The sequence below is a fragment of the Cetorhinus maximus genome, chromosome 31, assembly GCF_964194155.1.
Source record: "Cetorhinus maximus chromosome 31, sCetMax3.hap1.1, whole genome shotgun sequence".
Taxonomy (NCBI): domain Eukaryota; kingdom Metazoa; phylum Chordata; class Chondrichthyes; order Lamniformes; family Cetorhinidae; genus Cetorhinus; species Cetorhinus maximus.
The window spans coordinates 6175565-6193834 of NC_135909.1; the positions used below are offsets into that span (position 1 = coordinate 6175565).

The 18270-nt window shown below is 52.2% G+C and overlaps 1 protein-coding gene across 1 annotated transcript in view; it reads right to left on the reverse strand.

The window, feature by feature from the left end:
- Positions 1–18270, reverse strand: part of atg2a (autophagy related 2A) — a 118965-nt gene that overhangs the window by 80827 nt on the left and 19868 nt on the right. Inside the window, exons 5-11 of the mRNA XM_078532993.1 lie at positions 16651–16837; positions 13389–13568; positions 10404–10500; positions 7962–8123; positions 6591–6742; positions 6340–6424; positions 4285–4564 (exon numbers count right to left, since the gene is read on the reverse strand). Of these exons, the coding sequence (XP_078389119.1) occupies positions 4285–4564; positions 6340–6424; positions 6591–6742; positions 7962–8123; positions 10404–10500; positions 13389–13568; positions 16651–16837 (1143 nt within the window). The remainder of the gene's footprint in view (positions 1–4284; positions 4565–6339; positions 6425–6590; positions 6743–7961; positions 8124–10403; positions 10501–13388; positions 13569–16650; positions 16838–18270) is intronic.

Below are 18270 nucleotides of genomic sequence, written 5' to 3' on the forward strand. Positions count from 1 at the left end.
TAAAGGGCGCGGGGAGTGAGAGGGAGAGTGGGATTAGACTGGGCGGGATATTAGAGGGTGCAGGGAGTGAGAGGGGGAGTGGGATTAGACTGGGTGGGATATTAAAGGGTGCGGGGAGTGAGGGGGAGAGTAGATTAGACTGGGTGGGATATTAAAGGGTGCAGGGAGTGAGGGGGAGAGTGGGTTTAGACTGGGGGGATATTAAAGGGTGCGGGGAGTGAGGGGGAGAGTGGGATTAGACTGGGTGGGATATTAAAGGGTGCGGGGAGTGAGAGGGAGAGTGGGATTAGACTGGGCGGGATATTAAAGGGTGTGGGGAGTGAGGGGGAGAGTGGGATTAGACTGGGTGGGATGTTAAAGGGTACGGGGAGTGAGGGGGAGAGTGCGATTAGACTGGGTGGGATAATAAAAGGTGCGGGGAGAGTGGGATTAGACTGAGTGGGATGTTAAAGGGTGCGGGTGAGAGTGGGATTAGACTGGGTAGGGTATTAATGGGTGCAGGGAGTGAAGGGGGAGTGGGGTTAGACTGGGTGGGATATTAAAGGGTGCAGGGAGTGAGGAGGAGAGTGGGATTAGACTGGGTGGGATATTAAAGGGAGCGGGGAATGAGGGGGAGAGTGGCATTAGACTGGGTAGGGTATTAATGGGTGCAGGGAGTGAAGGGGGAGTGGGATTAGACTGGGTGGGATATTAAAGGGTGCTGGGAGTGAGGGGGGAATGGGATTAGACTGGGGGGATATTAAAGGGTGCAGGGAGTGAGGGGCGAGTGGGATTAGACTGTGTGGGATGTTAAAGGGTGATGGGAGTGAGGGAGAGAGTGGGATTAGACTGGGTGGGATGTTAAAGGGTGCGGGGAGTGAGGGGGAGAGTGGGATTAGATTGGGTGGGATATTATAGTGTGCGGGGAGTGAGGGGGAAAGTGGGATTAGACTGGGTGGGATATTAAGGGTGCGGGGAGTGAGGGGGAGAGTGGGATTAGACTGGGTGGGATATTAAGGGTGTGGGGAGTGAGGGGAGAGTGGGTTTAGACTGGGTGGGATATTAAAGGGTGCAGGGGAGTGAGGGGTGCAGTGGGATTAGACTGGGTGGGATATTAACGGGTTCGGGGAGTGAGGGGAGAGCTGGATTAGACTGGGTGGGATATTAACGGGTTCGGGGAGTGAGGGGAGAGCTGGATTAGACTGGGTGGGATATTAAAGGGTGCAGGGAGTGAGGGGGAGAGTGGGATTAGACTGGGTGGGATATTAAAGGGTGCGGGGAGTGAGGGGGAGAGTGGGATTAGACTGGGTGGGCTAATAAAGGGTGAGGGGAGTGAGGGGAGAGTGGGTTTAGACTGGGTGGGATATTATAGGGTGCGAGGAGTGAGGGGGAGAGTGGGATTAGACTGGGTGGGATATTACAGGGTGCGGGGAGTGAGGGGGAGAGTGGGTTTAGACTGGGTGGGATATTAAAGGGTGCGGGGAGTGAGGGGGAGAGTGGGATTAGACTGGGTGGGATATTAAATGGTGCGGGGAGTGAGGGAGAGAGTGGGTTTAGACTGGGTGGGATTTTAAAGGGTGCGGGGAGTGAGGGGGAGAGTGGGATTAGAGTGGGTGGGATGTTAAAGTGCGCGGGGAGTGAGGGGGAGAGTGGGATTAGACTGGATGGGATATTAAAGAGTGCGGAGAAATAGAGGGAGAGCAGGATTAGACTGGGTTGGATGTTAAAGGGTGCGGGGAGTGAGGGGGAGAGTGGGATTAGACTGGGTGGGATATTAAAGGGTGTGGGGAGTGAGGGGGGAGTGCTGGATTAGACTGGGTGGGATATTAAAGGGTGCGGGGAGTGAGGGGGAGAGCGGGATTCGACTGGGTGGGATATTAAAGGGTGTGGGGAGTGAGGGGGGAGAGTGGGATTAGACTGGGTGGGATATTAAAGGGTGTGGGGAGTGAGGGGGAGAGAGGGATTAGACAGGGTGGGATATGAAAGGGTACAGAGAGTGAGGGGGAGAGAGGGATTAGACTGGGTGGGATATTAAAGGGTACAGAGAGTGAGGGGAAGAGTGGGATTAGACTGGGTGGGATATTAAAGGGTGTGGGGAGTGAGGGGGAGAGTGGGGTTAGACTGCGTGGGATATTAAAGGGTGCGGGGAGTGAGGAGGAGAGAGGGATTAGACTGGGTGGGATATTAAAGGGTGCAGGGAGTGAGGGGGAGAGTGGGATTAGACTGGGTGGGATATTAAAGGGTGCGGGGAGTGAGGGGGAGAGAGGGATTAGACTGGGTGGGATATTAAAGGGTGCGGGGAGTGAGGGGGAAAGCGGGATTAGACTGGGTGGGATATTAAAGGGTGCAGGGAGTGAGGGGGAGGGAGGGATTAGACTGGGTGGGATATTAAAGGGTGCGGGGAGTGAGGGAGAGAGAGGGATTAGACTGGGTGGGATATTAAAGGGTGCGGGGAGTGAGGAGGAGAGAGGGATTAGACTGGGTGGGATATTACAGGGTGCGGAGAGTGAGGGGGAGAGTGGGTTTAGACTGGGTGGGATATTAAAGGGTGCGGGGAGTGAGGGGGAGAGTGGGATTAGACGGGGGGATATTATAGTCTGCGGGGAGTGAGAGGGAGAGTCGGATTAGACTGGGTGGGATATTAAAGGGTGTGGGGTGTGAGGGGAGAGTGGGTTTAGACTGGGTGGGATATTAAAGGGTGCGGGGAGTGAGGGGGAGAGTGGGATTAGACTGGGTGGGATATTAAAGGGTGCGGGGAGTGAGGGGGAGAGTGGGATTAGACTGGGTGGGATATTACAGGGTGCGGGGAGTGAGGGAGAGAGTGGGTTTAGACTGGGTGGGATATTAAAGGGTGCGGGGAGTGAGGTGGAGAGTGGGATTAGACTGGGGGGGATATTATAGTGTGCGGGGAGTGAGGGGGAGAGTGGGATTAGACTGGGTGGGATATTACAGGGTGTGGGGAGTGAGGGGGAGAGTGGGTTTAGACTGGGTGGGATATTAAAGGGTGCGGGGAGTGAGGGGGAGAGTGGGATTAGACTGGGTGGGATATTAAAGGGTGCGGGGAGTGAGGGAGAGAGTGGGTTTAGACTGGGTGGGATTTTAAAGGGTGCGGGGAGTGAGGGGGAGAGTGGGATTAGAGTGGGTGGGATGTTAAAGTGCGCGGGGAGTGAGGGGGAGAGTGGGATTAGACTGAGTGGGATGTGAAAGGGTGCGGGGAGTGAGGGGGAGAGTGGGATTAGACTGGATGGGATATTAAAGGGTGCGGAGAAATAGAGGGAGAGCAGGATTAGACTGGGTGGGATGTTAAAGGGTGCGGGGAGTGAGGGGGAGAGTGGGATTAGACTGGGTGGGATATTAAAGGGTGCGGGGAGTGAGGGGGAGAGCGGGATTGGACTGGGTGGGATATTAAAGGGTGTGGGGAGTGAGGGGGAGAGCTGGATTAGACTGGGTGGGATATTAAAGGGTGCGGGGTGTGAGGGGGAGAGCGGGATTAGACTGGGTGGGATATTAAAGGGTGTGGGGAGTGAGGGGGGAGAGTGGGATTAGACTGGGTGGGATATTAAAGGGTGTGGGGAGTGAGGGGGAGAGAGGGATTAGACTGGGTGGGATATGAAAGGGTACAGAGAGTGAGGGGGAGAGAGGGATTAGACTGGGTGGGATATTAAAGGGTACAGAGAGTGAGGGAAGAGTGGGATTAGACTGGGTGGGATATTAAAGTGTGTGGGGAGTGAGGGGGAGAGTGGGGTTAGACTGCGTGGGATATTAAAGGGTGCGGGGAGTGAGGGGGGAGAGTGGGATTAGACTGGGTGGGATATTAAAGGGTGCGGGGAGTGAGGAGGAGAGAGGGATTAGACTGGGTGGGATATTAAAGGGTGCGGGGAGTGAGGGGGAGAGTGGGATTAGACTGGGTGGGATATTAAAGGGTGCGGGGAGTGAGGGGGAGAGTGGGGTTAGACTGGGTGGGATATTAAAGGGTGCAGGGAGTGAGGGGGAGGGAGGGATTAGACTGGGTGGGATATTAAAGGGTGCGGGGAGTGAGGGGGAGAGTGGGATTAGACTGGGTGGGATACTAAAGGGTGTGGGGAGTGAGGGGAGAGAGGGATTAGACTGGGTGGGATATTAAAGGGTGCGGGGAGTAAGGGGGAGAGAGGGACATGCTGTCCTTGTGCCTATTTCCATAGACAGTTCAATAAGAGTCACTGGTGACGGATTAAGTGCGGGCAGCCTGGTGAAAGTGGTCCTCTATAAGCAACACGACCTGCTGGAAACCTTCCGGTGAATTCCCAAGGCTGCCCCGCCACCTACCTTAAATTGTTCAGGGGGCAGGCCCTTTCAAACTGGCCCCTCAGGTGGTCAAAGTCACGTCCCCCGAAGATGCTGTCCTTGAAGTAGGCCAGCTCAGCAAAGTATTGGCGGGCGGCGCTTTGGAAGAGGGTCCCGGTTCCCGAGGGGACATCTGGCACTCCAGGGGGCTGGCCGAAGAGTGGATCCAGGTGCAGCAGTGTGACAGTCAGCCCACCGATGGTCAGCCTCAGCAGCAGCTCAGCCTTCACACTGTCCAGCGACGGGGGCGACTGAGATTTACCTGGCAAGAGAACATTCGACAGGTTTAAGGGTGGGGGGGTCGTGACCCTTGAAACCTCCTCCCCAATATCCCTTAAAACAGGTCCAGGCAGGCCATCCCATTAAAGCAGACACCACTCCAACCCCTCACCATCTCCCTCAGTCCCGTCTCCCTGCAGTAATGCTTTCAATTAACTGCTCAAACTCTTGGGAGGGAGGGTGTCCCTCGAAAATGTTATCATGTTCCTTGGCTGATGGGTCTTCTGTGCATGACCACCATGTTCTGCTTTTCTGACACATTTTACACAATCTAGCCCCACAATGCAAATATCCATGGATCAGAAAGTTCCGCTTGACTTCAACCCACACAGACAGCCCATTACGTCCATTGCAGCTTGCTACTAGACCCAAACTAATCCCACTGCCCCGCTCTCTCCCCCTCGCCCGGCATCAATCACAAACTAATCCCACTGCCCCGCTCTCTCCCCCTCGCCCGGCATCAATCACAAACTAATCCCACTGCCCCGCTCTCTCCCCCTCGCCCGGCATCAATCACAAACTAATCCCACTGCCCATCTCTCTCCCCATAGCCCTGTAACAATCCCAAACTAATCCCACTGCCCCGCTCTCTCCGCATAGCCCTGTATCAATCCCAAACTAATCCCACTGTCCCGCTCTCTCCGCATAGCCCTGCATCAATCCCAAACTAATCCCACTGTCCACACTCTCTCCCCATAGCCCTGCATCAATCCCAAACTAATCCCACTGCCCCGCTCTCTCCCCATAGCCCTGTATCAATCCTAAACTAATCCCACTGTCCCGCTCTCTCCGCATAGCCCTGCATCAATCCCAAACTAATCCCACTGTTCACACTCTCTCCCCATTGTCCTGCATCAATCCCAAACTAACCCCACTGCCCTGTGCTCTCTCCATAGCCCTGCATCAATCCCAAACTAATCCCACTGCCCTGTGCTCTCCCCATTGCCCTGTATCAATCCCAAACTAATCCCACAGCCCTGCTCTCTCCCCATAGCCCTGTATCAATCCTAAACTAATCCCACTGCCCCGCTCTCTCCCCATTGCCCTGTATCAATCACAAACTAATCCCACTGCCCCTCTCTCTCCCCATAGCCCTCTATCAATTCCAAACTAATCCCACTGCCCCACTCTCTCCCAATAGCCCTGAATCAATCCTAAACTAATCCCACTGCCCCGCTCTTTCTCCATAGCCCTGTATCGATCCCAAACTAATCCCACTTCCCCACTCTCTCCCCATAGCCCTGTATCAATCCCAAACTAATCCCAATGCCCCGCTCTCTCTCCATAGCCCTGCATCAATCCCAAACTAATCCCACTGCCCTGCTCTCTCTCCATAGCCCTGTATCAATCCCAAACTAATCCCAATGCCCCGCTCATTCCCCATAGCCCTGTATCAATCCCAAACTAATCCCAATGCCCCGCTCTCTCTCCATAGCCCTGCATCAATCCCAAACTAATCCCACTGCCCTGCTCTCTCTCCATAGCCCTGTATCAATCCCAAACTAATCCCAATGCCCCGCTCATTCCCCATAGCCCTGTATCAATCCTAAACTAATCCCACTGCCTCGCTCTCTCTCCATAGCCCTGCATCAATCCCAAACTAATCCCACTGCCCCGCTCTCTCCCCATAGCCCTGTAACAATCCCAAACTATAATGGATGAGAGAAAAGGCCCTTGTAGCTTTCGCACCTACAACAGAGACACCCTGAGAAGAGGTCGATGTGTACGGAGTGTGCAGTGAGCTCAGCTCTTACTGACCTTGCAGTCTGCTCATGGGCTGTAAACTGGGGAGAGTGGTGGGGAACATGGAGCTCCCATAGCGATGCGGGCTGTTCATCAGCAGCTGGAGGACATTCAAAGAGAAACGTGTCAGCACAGTTATAGAGGGCATTGGTGAAACCACGTCTCAAATACTGTGCGTAGTTTTGGCCGCCTTGTTTAACACAGAACGTAAACGCGTTAGAAGCAATTCAAAGGGTGCTATATAAATGACAGTTATTGTTACTTACGCCTGCTCCCAGCGAAGGGGGCTGGGGGAGGCAGCTGCTGTAGTCGCTGCGCATCGAGCTCTCTAGGTCCACGTCCGACAGCTCACTCACTGACTGCACTGAGGCCATACTGCTGGTCATCGGGGCCATGGAATAAAACATCTCCGGGGGCACTGGCAATGGGAATCGGGGAGAATTTATGACACGGGATTAAGACAGCAGGCTCAAGCATCCCCTCCCCGTTCAGCCCCTCCCCAGAGCACGGGACCACCCACCCACCCCCCTGCCCACCCCCCAAAAGGCACTGGGGTCCGTGCTCCATCTGCGCCGAGTTAGCCAATCCCAGCCAGTCCGGGGGTTACAGTTGGTTACAGTGGGACCAGGCGGTGGAGTGGACAAAATTCCAGCTGCTGACTATCCGGTAACTCTGGGCACCAGGGTGAGAACGGGACTGCAACTGGCTGTGATGCAGTCTGTGGTCGAACAGCCAGCCCACGCTCGCAGTGGAAAACGCCGCGGGAGCCGTCGGCCATCGAGCGGCACCCCATTCCAGCAAGCCTGGACCAGGCATCGCACAGTGCTCCCCCCTCCGTTCACGGGAGCATCTCTTTTTGTGCTGGGTTGGGGAGCTCAGCTGACAGCAGGAATGGGACCTGGCAGGGCTGTAGGTCCAGGTCAGAACGGTCAGCTTCGTCCAGTCACTGCTCTGCTTGTTCATCCAGCACAGGTGGTAAAAGCTGACCGTCCCCGAAGAACATGCAGTATACAAGCTGGGAAGTCTTCCCTCGAAGACAATGCACAGAGCATTGGTGAGTACTGTGCAGATCTCAGCCTCCTCACTTACAGAGCGATACATTTTCATTGGGAGCAGCTCCGAGAAGCTGATTCCCAGGAAGAAGGGGTTTGTCTGATAGGCAAAAGGTTGAGCAGGTTGGGCCTATACTCATTGGAGTTTAGAAGAATGAGAGGTGATTCTGCAGGAGTTTGACAGGGGAGATGCTGAGAGGGTGCATCCCCTTGTGGGGTAATCGCGAACTCGGGGGCTCAGTTTCAAAATAAAGGGGTCTCGGGATTAAGACAGAGGGGAGCAGGAGGGATTTCTTCTCTCCAGAGGGTCATTAGTCTTTGGAATTCTCTTTCCCAGGGAGCAGTGGAGGCTGGGTCATTGAGTTTATCCAAGGCTGAGTTAGAATTCTGATCGACCAGGGAGTGAAGGGTTAAGAGGGGACAGGCAGGAAAGTGGAGTTGAGGCCACAATCAGATCGGCCACGATCGCACTGAACAGCGGAGCAGGCTCGATGGGCCGAATGGCCTGTGCCTGCTGCTACTTCTTGTGTTTTTGAGGCCCAAACCGTAGCGCCGGAGCACGAGAAACCAAGATGAGCTCCTTACCCCCGTTCTCCGTGCCTGCAAACGAGTCCCGCTCTTCGCCCTTGGGGTGCCCCAGGCTGTGGCCCGAGTGAAGCTGCTTGTTGAGGTCCTGCTCAATCAGTTTGAAGTCCTCGGGGTCCAGTGGCCGGCTCTTGCTCAGCTTCTCCCTCAGCCCGTTCACTTCTGCCTCGCGACGAGTGCAGGGGACCAAAAAAAATAAAACTCACACGGTTACACAATCCCTCCAGCGTCGAGGAAAATTATCGGAGGGGGGGCGGGGGGGGCTCGCCAGCAGGAAAACACCGGGCAGTGGGGTATCGACGCAGAACAACAAGGCAAGGTGCTGACTTCGCTCTTCTCGGCTGAGCCTGTGCAGCCGTGGCTCAGTGAGCCTCTTGCCTGAGACAGAGAGTCGTGGGATCGAACCCCACTCCAGGGAGTGGAGCCCCATAATCCAGGCCGACACCTCCCACTGCAGTGCCGAGGGAGTGCCGTGCAGTCAGAGGCGCCCTCTGCCGGCTCGAGCGGACGCGCAAGATCCAACCCCCTGTATTTGAAGTCCTGCGTCAATACCTATCCCTCAACCAGCCTCACTCAGTAAAATGATTAACTGGACAGCATCACATTGCCGTTTGCTGTTAATGGTAGGTTAACTATATTGTCAAGATACACAGGTGAAGGGCGTTGTTCAATTAAATACCTAGGGCACGTAAAAAGAGAGACTGCTGGGACACAGGAGTAGTGGGTAGGAAGTGGACGTATGTAATTCTGAGTTCTGTAAATAAACCTACTATCAAGAAAAGTATTAGTGTCTAGTTAAATGCTTCACCAACTGACTTAGAATCGATTTAACAGTTCTGGGAGCCTGCTGTGTAGAAATTGGCATTTCCCACTTCACAACAGCACGGGCTGTAAAGAGCTTTGGGGTGTTTGAGGTGCTATATAAACTTAAATCTTTCTTTTTTCCAACTAGCCCCAGTGCCACTGGACTAGGTAGGAAGAAACAATCAGCTCAGGGTCCTGCTCCTGACTGCCACCCTCGTGCAGTAAAGTTCACACGCACCGACACCAAGAGTTGGGCTTAGATGCGATGCCTGACATAGTTAAATAGCCCATTAACACTTGGCATGGCAAAGGGTCGGCGAGAAGGGTGGGGGAGGGGGAGAAATCGAAGGGCATCAAGGCAAATCTTCGGGGAGGCGTGAGCCAGGAGGTGCTTAGAGACACGGATGCTACACACGTGTAGGAGAAAATGGCTGGAGGAAGAAAGAGGACCTTTGCACCCAACATCGAGACCCTGTATGGTCAGAATCACTCTCCAGGGCGCAGACCCGAGAAACTTTTAAACCAGCGGGATGTGAGGGAGGCGCAGAATTGAAAGGGTATCCGAGAGGGGAGGTGGGCAAAACCTCCTCTGAACTGAATTCAACAGTGGACAATCTGAGCAGTGGGTTAGATGCTAGATTCGTCGTGCTCAAACAGACCCCATCTCGCTGGCTGATCGCCCTCCCCGCCTGCTAATTATATGGATCCAACATGAAAGGAGATGGGCAGTTCCTAAACAGCATGAGCCCATAGCATAAAATTGTCTCTAGCTTAGCACTGAACTAACAATTTCACTCAAAGACACCACATGTTAACTTGTGTAGAAAATGGGAAATGCTAATCAGCAATGTAGATCACATTCCTCCAAGGTAGAGGGAGCTATACTCTGTGTCTAACCCCGTGCTGTACCTGTCCTGGGAGTGTTTGATGGGGACAGTGTAGAGAGAGCTTTACTCTGTATCTAACCCCGTGCTGTACCTGCCCTGGGAGTGTTTGCTGGGGACAGTGTAGAGGGAGCTTTACTCTGTATCTAACCCCGTGCTGTACCTGCCCTGGGAGTGTTTGATGGGGACAGTGTAGAGGGAGCTTTACTCTCTATCTACCCCCGTGCTGTACCTGTCCTGGGAGTGTTTGATGGGGACAGTGGAGAAGGAGCTTTACTCTGTATTTAACCCCATGCTGTACCTGCCCTGAGAATGATATTGATCAAGTGAGAGACAGCAAGCAGAGGAGCTGTCAATGGTAGGGAAATTTCATGAACAATAATTAGACTTTTAACTAAGCCTGCTCCGGACATCATGGGGTATCGCCGAGTATGTAGATGAAAATATACAGGGAATGTTCCAAAAAGTCTCTGATTACGGCAGGATACCTGCCGGCCGGTTGTGTGTTTTCCCAGAGCCAGGAACAGCTCGCAGGCTCTGAATGGGAATATCCCGCAACCCCCTCCCAAATTGCTGACATCACCAAGCACCCTGGCAAGAAAGGAGCATCCCAACACCTCGCAGGTGAGCTTGGGCATGAATGCCCAGTCCTTTCACAGGCTGATGGTTTTATATTGAGTAACATCCGGGTACTTTCATCGTTCCTCGGCCAGTCACTGAGAACTCTTAAACCCAGTTCTTGTGCGGAGCTCACCTGAGAGGTGAAGTGTGCTGAGCAAGTCCTCCAGGTTGGAGATCTGTTGTGGGTTCAGGAACAGGTGCAGCGATCCCATCTTCCCATCTAATTCCAACTGGTAGAAAAAGACAGCAGTCAGCACAGATCAAACAAAGAAGCAGAACCCTTTTCACTGCTCCCAGGAGGCGGAATATCAACCGGGCTTTTATTGTCATTCATGGGCTGTGGGCCAGCATTTATTGCCCATCCCCAGTTGCCCCTGAGAAGGTGGTGGTGAGCTGCCTTCTTGAACCGCTGCAGTGTGGGGTACACCCACAGTGCTGTTCCTGATCCCCTGTTTTTGTGAGGGAAGCGTGTTCACAGTTATGGACCCCAGGCGTTTAAGGGTGAAGCTGAATAAACACATGAGGGAGGAAGGAATAGAAGATTATGTCGATTGAGGGGGGTGGGAGATGGAAAGTGGGTGGGAGGAGGTTTGAATGGAGCATAAACACCAGCATTGGTCAGCTGGGCCGAATGGCCAGTTTCTGTGCTGTAGACTCGACACAACCTGATACAATGCCTTGCATCAAAAGATATGATGTATCTTCCTTCATAGGAACAGAATGGGAGGCCATTCAGCCCCTCGGGCCTGTTACACAGGGACAGGAGGATCTGCCATGATCTAACTGAATTGCACATGGGCTCAATAAGGTGAATGGCTCCTCCTGCTCCCATGTAATAGCCCAAGGGGCTGAATGGCCTCCCATTCTGTTCCTACGATGGAAGATAATTCATATCTTTTGACACAAGGCATTGTATCAGGTTGTGTCGAGGCTACAGCACAAAAACAGGCCATTCAGCCCAACTGGTCCACGCTGGTGTTTATGCACCACGCAAGCCTCCTCCCACCCCCCTCTTCGTCTCCCCCCCATCAGCATAATCTTCTATTCCTTTCTCCCTCATGTGTTTATCCAGCTTTCCCCTTAAACGCATCGATACTCTTCACCTCAACATTCCACACTCCCACCAGTCTCTGGGTAAAGAAGTTCCTCCTGAATTCCCGATTGGACTTTATTAGTGACTGTCTCTTACACCGATGACCCCTGGGTTTGACGGAGCAGACTCAAGGGGCCAAATGGCATTTTCCTGCTCCTTTTTTTTAACGATCCCTTCCCACAAGTGGCAACACCTCGACGTCTACCCTAACAAATTCTTTAATCGTCCTGAGGACCACTCTTAGGCCACTATCAGCCTTCCCTTAACAGAGGACGGAGCCCAAGTCTGTTCAGTCTTTCCTGAACGCTGTATCCTCTCAGTCCTGGTCCGGTGCATAGATTGAATTAAAGGCAGGCTAGGATAAATCCACCATTTGTATTCATTCACATCATGTGGGATAGAACAAGGGAGTCGGCAACCTTAGCGTACAACATATCGCCGTTCCTCCTCAGTGGTTCTTGCACCCTCTCTGAGGCATTAGGTGTTGGCGTTTCGGGTTCAGTGGTGCATTAGAGTGAGGGGTTTTACAGTGACCGGCCTACAGCACTGAGGGACTCCCCCCTTGGTTCTAGACTCCTATTGCGGGCAAGAACCAACATCCCCAAGTCCAATTTAACAGTGGCTGCTGCTCCCCACCCACCTTGGGGCAACACACGTCCTGAGGTCTCAAGTGTCCTTGAGGGAAAGGAACTCCTTCTGGACTTAACATTGAGTTCAACAATTTCAGATCATGAGCTCTCTCCTCCATCCCCACCCCCTTTCCGATCCCCCTTTTTCCAATGATTTATAATTTTTTAAAAAATATACTTTTCTTTTCCCACCTATTTTAAAATTTATTTCGATCTATTGTTTCAGCTCGACCTTTCAACTCATTTCGATCCCTTCCCCCCGCCCCACCCCCACTAGGGCTATCTATCACTTGCTCGTCCTGCTTGCTACCCTTAATGTCCCCATTAGCACATCCTTTAGATAATATCACCGCCATCAACACCCCTTTGTCCTTTTGTCTATGACATCTTTGGCAATCTCTTCTTTGCCTCCAACTATCACTGGCCCTCTATCCAGCTCTTCCTGTCCCATCCCCCTCTACCAGCTCATATTTCACCGCATTTCTCTATTTCCTTAGTACTGATGAAGAGTCAGCCAGACTCGAAACATTAACTGTGTTCCTCTCTGCAGATGCTCTCAGACCTGCTGAGTTTTTCCAGCTATTTTTGTTTCAGATTTCCAGCATCCGCAGTATTTTGCTTTTGCCACTTCCAGTGTTCAACAACGGCTTGAATCTTAATACTCTCAAGGGCGACCATCGATGTGCAACAATTTGGCCTCCGTGACCAAGGGCCGAAAGCCTGCCTTTAAGTACTGACTTGGGCCCTCCTTGACCTGACCTGCATTTATGACTGATGGAATACGGAATCATTAGAAACAGTCCCGAACTGGGTCAGCCATGGCTCAGTGGGTAGCACACTAAGTCAGAAGGTTGGGGGTTCAAGTCCCGCTTCAGACACCAGAGCACAGAAAACTGGGCCGATAGCCCAGTGCAACACGGAAGGGGGGCTGCACTGTCAGGGGTGGCGCCTTTTGGATGCGACGTTCGACCTCTTGGGTGAACGTAAAAGATCCACGGCCAACACTTCACAGCAGAATTCTCCCCAATGCCCCGGAATCCGTATTTAACCCTCAATCTACACCACCTAAAACAGGTGATCTGGTCATTATCACATGGCTGTTTGTGGGAGCTTGCTGTGCGCAGGCTGCCTGCGGCGTTTCCCCACAATAGAGACTGCGTTTCGAAAAGCACTGCGTTGGCAATAAAGTGCTTCGGGATGTCCCGAGGTTGTGAAACGCGAGGTGGAAATCTCTCATTTCTAAAAACGGGGGACCAGCAACTGGTGGGGAAAGCGGGCACAGCACAGCGCGTATAGTGTTCCCCCCACCCCCACCCCCACCGCCATGCCCGAATCTGTTGTCTGCTCCTCACCCCTCCGCCCTCCTCCCCACACCCAACCCCGCCACCCCAGTAACCTTCGGCCCAGGGAGTGCGTCGTTCTGCTTGAGTTTCACGGTCATCTCCGTGCAGCCCGTGCAACTGCCAATCTGCATCATCGGCGAATGCGGTGGCAAAGTCCTTCCCTCTGCGGTCCCGCTGCTCGCTTCGGGGCGAGTGTGCAATTCCCCAGCGGAGGGGACCGGCGATTCCGCTGGCTGTGGAAAGAGAAGAGATATATTTTTTTTAAAAACACTTTAGAAGTACGATGCTTCTGGCAATCAATCTCGTCCGACAGAATCCACCTCTCAAGAAGTGAGCGGCACTTTAATTCAGCAGTAAGTTTGACCACACAGCAAAGGGAGATATCGTGAACCTTCACAGGGTCTTGCTATCCCTTCTGAGCACTGTAGCGCAACGCCTGGTCCTGTCAATTATCACACTCTCACCTCTGCTTTGGAAGATCGTGGGTTCGAGCCACAGTCTAACCCAGAGCCCTAGGTCAGGGAGTAACAGACTCTCAGACTAGGGTATTGACTGTATCCCAGTACAGGATCTATGCCCACTGTTAAATTGGGCGTGGAGGTGCCCTGGGCCAGCAATCTTTCCCTCAACGGCCAACAAAAAGGAGGTATTCACATCATTACAGTATTGGTCTCCTTATTTAAGGAAGGATGTAAATGCATTGGAAGGTTTGCTGGACTAATACTCGGAGTGAGCGGGTTGTCGTATGAGGAAAGGTTGGACAGGTTAGGCTTGTATCCGCTCGAGTTTAGAAGAGTAAGAGGCGACTTGACTGAAACATATAAGATCCTGAGGGGTCTTGACAGGGTGGGTGTGGAGAGGATGTTTCTCCTCTTGTGGGAGAATCTAGAACTAGGGGTCACTGTTAAAAAATAAGGGGTCACCCATTTAAGACAGAGATGAGAATTTTTCCCCTCAGAGGGGTTGTGGGTCTTTAGAACTCTCTTCCTCCAAAGGCGGTGGAAGCAGAGACTTTGAATATTTTTAAGGCAGAGCTAGATAGATTCTTGATTAACGAGGGGGTGAAAGGTTATCGGGGGAGTCGGGGTTGTGGGGTTGAGGTTACAATCAAATTAGCCATGATCTTATTAAATGGCGGAGCAGGCTTGAGGGGCCGAATGGCCTACTCCTGCTCCTAATTCATATATTCGTATGTATCATTGCTGGGAGCCGACTGTGTGGAAATTGCTTGCCCCATATGCCTGTGAAAGCATGACTGCCACATCAATCAGTGGCTGTAAAATGCTTTTGTGATATTTTTGGCTTTGTGGTTTAACAACGTACGGCCCTTTCTCAACAGGAACAGGGACCAAAGGAAATTGCATGGACACTTCAGGGAAATTAACTTATAGGGCTACGGGGATGGAGCAGGAGTGGGGGGGGCGGGAATGGGACTGACTGACCTGCTCCACTGAGAGCTGGTATGGACGCAATGGGCCGAATGGCCTTCCCCAGGGCTGTAATGGCGATGAGGATCCTTTCACTGCCACTCGCACTGAGCTGATGGGGGTAAGGATGCTTTCCCATCGAAGCCCCGACTTCCTTGCACTGTCTCAATTCCCGGACGTCGTGCCCGGTTACTTTGCACTCCCGCTGTCTCCTTTGCCCGGCTCACTGGCTTTGCGTTTCATCCTGATCCCTTTGTAGCTCATCCCATCCATTCGCCTCTGCTCCAAACGGCAGCAAACAACGAGAGCCCTCGCTCTCCCCCACCCCACCCCTTCCTCCGAACCATCGGGGAAAAAAAAAACCACGTCCCCAAAGCGGATACCCCAGCAGGAGCTGCTGGCCATCACCCTGCATGTAAGATGTGGTTAATCCACATAATCCAGGCCGACATTCCCAGTGCAGTACCAAGGAAGTGCTGCACTGTCGGATCCGCTGTTATTCAGGCAAGACGTTAAAATCTGCATTCCCAGATGAACGCAAAAGACCCCGTGCGTTATTTTGAAGGGTCCTGGCCAATACTTGTCCCTCAAAGTGACGTCACGGGTTGTCTGAAACGTCCACTTTGTTCCTCCCTCCAAAGACGCTGCCTGACCTTCCAAGCATTTCCAGCATTCCCGGATTTTATATCAGACTGCCAGCGTCACAGGTTATCTGGCCGTCAGCTTGTGCTGTCTGCGGCCGCCCTGTTTCAAAATCGCAACAGCAAAAGTGCAAAACTGTCGCTTGGTGGCACAGAACTCGAGTACTGCGGAGAATAGTGACGTGCTGTCATCCGGACAAACACAAGAACGCCAAATTTCAAAAGCAGCAACGATTTACACTGCAGGAGAAAAGGATGCGAATTGATTGGCGAGTCAACTCGGGTAGCTGCCGTGGAGAACGCACGCGGGAACTATGGCAATGACTAAACCAGTCGGAGTCGACTTCCGACCAAGCAACATCCTCTCCTCATGCGGTATAACTTGTCGCCCCCGCTCTTTGAAATTTGGCATTCTTGCATCTGTCCTGATGAGTGCAAGATGAAAAGCTCCGACACTTTCAGCAATACTTCAAAAGTACTTCATTGGTTACAAAGTGTGTTGGGGCCCCTCCCCACCCACCCCCCACAGGGTTCATGAACAGGTGCTATATAAATGCAAGGTTTTTCTTTTAACATTTTGCTCCAATCCTAACCTCATGATCTATTTTGCCTCTCCAAACTGGGACACTGCCAACACTCAGCCCGTTTTCTTTACATCATACAGAAATCCCCGAAAGACACTCGGATATGCACTTGAGGTGCCGTAACCTACAGGATCACAGATCAAAAACCTGAACGTTGCTGAAAAGAGAGGCATGGTGTCGAAGCTTTTCACCTCGCACTCATCAGGACAAACACAAGAACGCCAAATTTCAAACAATCCCAACAATGTATGCCACAGGAGAAAAGGATGCTGATTGGTTGACAAGTCAGCTCTGATTGGCTATAGGCTCCCCAAGCTCCCTGGTAATTCAAAAAAAGATGCAAGGCCCAAACATGTTCATTTTGTTTGCAGGGAACAGGTCCCCGTGTATAAATGTATGTCACTTCAGCAATATGTCTCTCATATTAGCAACATCCAAAGTCTGTAAGGACCAAGAACCAGAAGTTGGAATAGACTGAGGGACTCTTTTGCGACTGCCACTGACACAATGACCTGAAAGGCTTCTGTGCCTTAAATCTATGTTTCTATACCTGTGCCTTTGTGCTACATGTAAAGCCCAGCTTTTCCCTTGCTGGCCCCAGTGTTTGCCTAGCGGCCAGGGGAATGACTTTGTTTCTGCAGGGTTCCTGGTGAAGACCCTTACCTGCGGTATGGGCGCTGAGGGCTGGGGTTCCCCACCCTGCTCGGGGATCTCCTCATAGTGCAGCAGCACCCCGGAAAACTGCAGCACCTTGTGGACGAAGGCCGGAGGCTGGTGGATGTCAATGGGAATGGGGTCCCTCTTCGAGAAGCCTCCCGAGTCCTTCACAGCTTCGTCACAGTACTCCAACCTGAGGACACCATTGCAGAAATATAGAGACAACTGTGTTAGAGATGACTGTGGAAGTACTTTGGTACTGATCAACGTAAGAGAAATGAGGAGTAGGCCATTCGGCCCCTCGGGCCTGCTCCGTCAATCAATAAGATCATGGCCGATTTGATCGTGGCCTCAACTCCACTTTCCTACCTGCCCCCCTCTCCATAATTCTTGACTCCCTAGTCAATCAAAAATCTGTCTAACTCAGCCTTGAATATATTCACTGACCCAGCCTCCACTGCTCTCTGGGGGAGAGAATTCCAAAGACTAATGACCCTCTGAGAGAAGAAATTCCTCCTCATCTCCACCTTAACTGAGAGATCCCTCATTTTTAAACTGTGCCCCCTAGATTCCCCCACAAGGAGTAACATTCCCTCACCATCTACCCTGTCAGATCCCCTGAGAATCTTATATGTTTCAATAAGATCATCTCTCATTCTTCTAAACTCTAATAAGGAAAGGTCCAACCTGCTCAACCTTTCCTCATAAAAAAAACTCCTTCACCCCAGGAATCAGCCAAGTGAGCCTTCTTTGAATGCAATTTTCTCCCTCCCCAAATAAGGAGGCCAAAACTGTACACAGTGCTCCAGGAGTGGTCTCATCAATGCCCTCGACAGCTGGAGCAAGGTTTCCCAACTTATATACTCCATTCCCCTTGCAATAAAGGCCAACATCCCATTTGCCTTCCTAATCACTTGCTGTACCTGCAGGCTAACACATTGTGATTCATGTACAAGGACACCCAGGTCCCTCTGTACCATAGCATTCTGCAGTCTCTCTCCATTTAAACAAGCTGCCTTTCTGCTCTCCCTACAAAAGCGGACAATCTCACATTCTCCCACGTTACACTCTATCAGCCAAAAATTTGCTCACTTGCTTAACCTTTCCATATCCCTTTGAAGACTCTTTATATCCTTCTCAAAACTTGCTTTCCCGGCCTATTTTGAATCGTCAAATACACTTTGTGTTCAATTAATCTGCAGAATGGAACTTTTTCCATTTCGAGCTCCCAGCGTCAAATTCAAACACTCCCAGGACAGGTACAGCACGGGGTTAGATACAGAGTAAAGCTCCCTCTACACCGTCGCCATCAAACACTCCCAGGACAGGTACAGCACGGGGTTAGATACAGAGTAAAGCTCCCTCCACACTGTCCCCATCAAACACTCCCAGGACAGGTACAGCACGGGGTTAGATACAGAGTAAAGCTCCCTCGACACTGTCCCCATCAAACACTCCAAGGACAGGTACAGCACAGGGTTAGATACAGAGTAAAGCTCCCTCTACACTGTCCCCATCAAACACTCCAAGGACAGGTACAGCACAGGGTTAGATACAGAGTAAAGCTCCCTCTACACTGTCCCCATCAAACACTCCCAAGACAGGTACAGCACGGGGTTAGATACA